Here is a 6,036-nt window from a genome sequence, read left to right on the forward strand (position 1 = left end):
GTATTTGGGCAAAGCTGCATTTCAGATGCTTGATCTTTATTTATCCATACGTGTTGCATCCAGGGTGAAGTTAATTCCCTGCAGCTCTCGCTGCTCTGCTCTGTTTCATCTGATCCTCTATAATGATTTTTTATTCCAAACTTTCTGCTTTCGCCCACAGCGTTTTCAACTTTATTTCTTTCCCTCTTTATTTTTATTTTTGGGATTTTTTTTTTTTTCTCGCTTCAGATGCTGCTGCCGCTGTGCTGCTGAATAACTCATGGAGCACATTTAGGGTTATTTTACTTTTCCTCCTGTAAGAAAAGAAATAAAAAAGCATGTGGGTTGGATGTGTGCGCGGTGCTCCTGGTTCCTGGTTTTCTATGAAACCCTTCATTTGGGAACACTCTGCCTGCGTTATGTCACCAGAGCAGCTGAGAGCTCCGTCAACATATAACAACATCAGAATATAGAATAGAGCAGAAATTCTATGATAACATAGTCATAGAATAAATGGGGTTCCAGAAGGTGCTCCGGTGTGCAGGGAGCATGTCTCGTCTCCACCAACAGGGTGTGGTCAGCGCTGGTGGCTTCACTGTTATCAGACTGGAGCCTCCATCGTTTCCAAATGAATGAATGACGCTATAGCAGCAACATTTTAACGTCCACGGGCAAGCAAACATTTTCTGCATTAATCTGATAAACAAACATCCATCATTATATATACAGTATATATATACTGTATATATACAGTATATATACAGTATACTGTATATAGTTTTCTTTCTTCATTGCTGTTTTTTTAAATGCCAGGGTAATGATAAGTAATTATAATGAACAAATGATAAAATGATGTGGGTGAGTTCCAGGTTTTGTTTTTCAGTTTTTCTAAAACGCCCACATCAGGATTCCGTTTCCACCTCCTGTTTCCTCTGCGTGACCTTGCCAGGGGGTCATTTCCTTATAATTGGATACAAAACACAAAACACAAAATACAGGAATGGAAGCACCGCTGTGCGTAACTGTATCTTCCACGATTTGAGATGCCTGGCGCTCTGGACATTAATTTCCTTGGATTAGACACAGTGGGAATTTGATCCCGTTGAAACAGGCGTGAAATACCACACGGCCCCATGCAAAACTAATGGAGAGACTCAGTTATTAGAGTGTTGAGGACAACAATGGAGACCGCAGCGCCCCAATTCACATGAATACAGCGACCGTGAAGGGCACAGGCTCAAATCTACAAACTGTTAACCAAGATTGTCGAGAAAATTCAGTAAAAACATTGTCAGGAATGTATTCACAAACGTAAATATTGTCATTTTTTTGTTGGTATTGATGCAAAGCTTGTGGAGCTAGTTCTGTCAGACAACTCGACGGCGCCACGTGCTTCCACGACCTTATATGGGCCGGCCTGTTTAAACAGCCAGTCTCTATGTTTTGTATTTGCTGCACACCTCGCTGGGAGTGATGAGCGCTGGAGAGACACCAAACTCTAACAATGCAAAAGGAATTACTTGCAAAATACTTTTTGCTATCAGGACTAAAGTGTTGACAATGGTTTTATTTTTATAATCTTTCTTTAATTGAACCCTCTCAGTCTGAGCAGAGAGAAGGACTGTCAGGCTGTTTAATTTGAATTGTTTTATTTTTAGGTTAATTTTCTGGTTTCTTGATTGATTTTTCTATCTTCTAGTAAAATCTTTCGGTGATTGTTTGTCTTTCGGTGCCAACTTTTCAACTAATTCTTGATTATTCTTTGGTTTATTGCATATTGCCATTTACCTTTTTTCTTTTATTCTTGTATTATAAAAGCTTGTTATATATCTATCCTATCTCCAATACATAATTCTAGGCCAGTCATTGTATTGATGTCAAGTTGTGTCCCTCCCCGTGCAGAAGTCCAAGGTGTCCACCTTCGAGAAGATGTGGGCCTTCATGAGCAGCAAGCCCAGCTCCTCACTGGTCAAGTCCATCGAGGACGGAATCCAGCGAGTGTTGCGGTCCGACTACGCCCTCCTGATGGAGTCCACCACCATCGACTACATCACGCGACGCAACTGCAACCTGACGCAGATCGGCGGCATCATCGACAGCAAGGGCTACGGCATCGGCACGCCACTGGGTGAGAACGGGGCGCCATGGAAACGTGGTTTCAAACTTAGGAAGGAAACAGGACGATTTCCAGAATGAAGGCAGAGCAAAAAAGAACAAAAAGTTTGCGTTTTTGAGTTTGGATGTGGCAGACATTTTGGTCGGTTGATCAGCCGGCTGATCAGTTGATCAGCAAGTTGGTTGATTGGTCAGCCAGTCGCTCAGCTGATCAGCCCACTGGTCTGTTGATCAGTCAGCTGATCAGCCAGTTGGTTGGTTGGTCAACTTCCATTTCAAATGCAGTTCTTATGGAGTATACTGATAACAGTATTTCTTTCGTCCTAAACCTTCTTCAAATGTAGTTTTCTGACAACTTTAAGCCTTTTTCAACATTGGCTGGCCAGGGAGTAATTAGTATGTGTGTTTGTGTGATTGTGTGTATTTGTGTGTGTGTATATCTGAGTGTGATGTGTGATCTGAAGGCTTCACGCTGTGGAGGGCTTTGCCCCGTATCCAACATGGCCATCATGTTTGAAGTGGTGCGGATGTGTGGATAACGCCAGACTCCCTCCTCCGGCGCCGCTGCCTTCACAACCACTTAATAGACCCAAACAAAGTGTTGTGTATTCTGTGGAGTCACTGTCGAGCCGGAGATGAAAGCAAAGTGGCTGTGACTTCAGAAGAGACGGTGAAAGTGAAACATTTACAGCGAGATGTGAAGCGATGGCGGATGTAATTCAGAAACACAAGTACAGTGAAGCCGAACAGAGGCAGACAGGGCTGGTTCAGAACCTGCCATTGTCCCCCCCCACCCACCCACCCCCCGCCGTTGGACGCCGCTCAGAGAGGGGATTCAAAGCAATTTGCAGTTGGCAATTATCAGATGGCGCTGGAAAAGGCTGCACAGCTTCTCTTTAAGCCCTAAAACAACAATATCCAGATGGTATTTCAGTCAGATTAAGATAAGATAAACCTTTATTTATCCCCAAGGAAATTGCTTTGCCAACAGATTTCTCAAGAAATTGCACAGTTGGAAAAAGGTGCAAAGCATGGCAAAGGGTGCATAAAGAAAACAAGTAGTCATAGAAACAGTCACGCAGAAAACAGCGGAGCATTAAGCAGGCTGCCCTGACACGGTCGGTGTTGTGCGCAGGCTCCCCGTACAGGGACAAAATCACCATCGCCATCCTGAGCATCCTGGAGGACGGACGCCTCCACATGCTGAAGGAGAAGTGGTGGAGCGGCAGCTCGTGCCTGGACGAGGACCGGCGGGAGGCGGGGCCCATGGGGATCCAGAACCTCGGCGGGATCTTCATCGTGCTGGCCTCGGGTCTGGTGCTGTCCGTGTTCGTGGCCATCGCAGAGTTCGTCTACAAGCTGAGGAAGACGGCCGAGCGCGAGCAGGTAGATAGAGATCCTCAAAACCTGAAAACCCCAAATTGTCCACGTCCAAACCATCTGGGCGTGTCTGAAACGACCATTAAGATAAAGTTAGTTCAAAGATTTCTTGGTCAAATGCTCCACGGTACAGTGGGTCATGCAAGCAATGAAATGCCCAAATCCCATTCCCAACTCCAGAGAATATTACGATATTACGAGAAGGTTTTACACGTACGTGGGGTAGAAAGGGTACTTGGGGTAGAGGTAGAAAGTATGTGCTATTTTGTAAGATATGTTGAAAAAATTAGGTGTAAAAAATAAATATATTTATGTGCATCACAAAACTGTTATTATTATTATTATTATTATTATTATTATTATTATTATTACCTCTTATTTCCTAAAAAATAAATATATTATTATTATTATTATTATTATAACTATAATTATTATTATTATTATTATTATTATTATTATTATTAATAATAATAATCATAATCATAATCATAATCATAATCGTAATTAAAATAATATTTAATTTAAGTCATTTGTAAAGCATCTTCCACACACAAGACATTTAAAAGATGTAAATAAAAGCAAATATATATATATATATATATATATATATATATATATATTTATTTATTTTTATGCATGAATTTCACATGCAGTGCTCTCTTATAACAGTTTTGTGATGCACATGCGGCGATTTTCCCACAGGAAATTGCCTTTTTTTCCTCAAGGGGTTGTCAGGGTTTTTCTCCTCACATGCTTTAGCACAGCTGCCGGGCTGCAGCTGTGAGGCTTTCAAGGCCCAGATTGAGATCCAGAGGACGGTTTGAGGGCACCCACTGACCCCCAGACCTCGGACGGCAAAAGAAAACCTCCCAAATCCCAGAGGCAGGAGGGAGGAGCACTGAAGTGTAAAGTGCCAGAGGGATCAACGTGAAACGATGCCGGCGACCGATACTGAGATTAGCAGCATCAAACAAACCCATTTAATTTAGCGAACCTTAATTCAATTACACTGAAGCAGGAACGTGGTTAATTTTAATCCCAAGTTTAGCAGAGAAATGCCGAAGCAAGAAGTCCCCGAACCAAAGCTGCGCTGCGTTCACGGCTTTGAGTTCAAACATGACATAAAAGGATTTGCATGACTTTGACTAATCCCCAGGAGCACTTGGCCATGAGAACACAACGTTTACTTATTTTAACAGCATTCGTTGCAAATTGGAGCGTAGTAAATTAATCCGTTATTAGTGATCGCCGGAGTCAGAGCACGACGCTCTGCGCTGCTGGAATCGCTGAGACGGGCGTGTGCGTGGACCGCCACGTACGGCGGTCTGACGCACGCACTGTGATTCAACATCGCCGGCAGCCATGTTGCAGGAGCGGCAACGTACACACTCACGCGAAAGGACGGCGGTTGCGGGCGCGGCATGCTGTCGGAACGACTTAAAGCTACAGCATTTCTCCTCCCCCGCCCTCTCCGCCCCCTCCCCCCCCCTCCCCCCCCCTCCTCCTCCTCCCCCCCCCTTTTCGCCCAGAGGTCTTTGTGCAGTGCCATGGTGGACGAGATCAGACTGTCCTTCACCTGCGAGAGGCGGGTGAAGCACAAGCCGCCGCCACTGCCGCCGCCGCCGCCCGGCCCGAAGACGGATGCGGTGATCAACATGCACACCTACAACGACCGGCGACTCCCGGGAAAGGACCACCTGAGCTGCAGCTCCCCTGGGATGACCCCCGTCTTTCCGTGACGCTGGGGAAGGGCCTCCTGAGCCACGTGTCGGGGGCCCTGCCGGAGACCCGCGACAACGGCATCGACGGCATCGCCCGCTACACCGTCAACCACGGCGACATGGGGACCCTCACCAAGCACGGACAGCTCAAAATGGCGGCGTCCGCAACGCAGGTATGACGACGCTCCCAAACCCACCCAGAGACAATAAGAAGAGGAAGGAAAAGAAGAGTAATACACCCCCAGTAGTCTGTTTCATGTCTGATGTTTACGTGCGCAACACACGCGCACACACACACACACACACACACACACACACACACACACACACACACACACACACACACACACACACATACACACAGGAGGAATTGCAATAGACTTGTGGTATCTGGGAACCAATGACAAACAGGAGCTGGAGACGACAGACCCAAGTCAGAAACAAGGCTTTTGAAACAAGGCAATAAATGACAAGACAGCGAGCGGGTTTCCGCTGGAGATCAGTTCTGCCAGACAGCACATCAAAATTAGTCTATCGAGTTCTTAACCACTCACCTTTTTTCTATTAATTCAACTCAACGCCTGACGGCCTTTGGCAGCAGGAGAGAAACAAAAAAAGAAACGGAGACACTTCAAGCGTCGCCGGCCGTCGAAGGGGCGGCCGAGCGACGAGCCGTGGCCCGTGGGCGGAGGACCTTCCTGTGGGACCTCCACCAGGGAGAGGAGCACCACGTCCACGGTCTAACTTGGTGGAAGCCCCTCGAGGGTTTAACTGCAAAACATTTGATTGGATTTGTTGGTGGGTTGGTGGGTTGATGGGTTGGTGGGTTGGTGGGTTGGTG

The 6,036-nt window shown here is 46.0% G+C and overlaps 1 protein-coding gene across 1 annotated transcript in view; it reads left to right on the top strand.

Annotated features, from left to right (window-relative positions):
- grik3 (glutamate ionotropic receptor kainate type subunit 3) overlaps positions 1-5,374 on the top strand; it is a gene marked incomplete at both ends in the record, with an annotated part of 106,166 nt that extends 100,792 nt beyond the window's left edge. Inside the window, 3 exons of the mRNA XM_080005771.1 lie at positions 1,882-2,107; positions 3,230-3,480; positions 5,006-5,374. Coding sequence (XP_079861897.1) covers positions 1,882-2,107; positions 3,230-3,480; positions 5,006-5,374 — 846 coding nt within the window. The remainder of the gene's footprint in view (positions 1-1,881; positions 2,108-3,229; positions 3,481-5,005) is intronic.
- Between the last annotated feature and the right edge of the window lie 662 nt (positions 5,375-6,036).

Source organism: Zeus faber (assembly GCF_960531495.2).
Source record: "Zeus faber genome assembly, chromosome: 8".
NCBI lineage: Eukaryota > Metazoa > Chordata > Actinopteri > Zeiformes > Zeidae > Zeus > Zeus faber.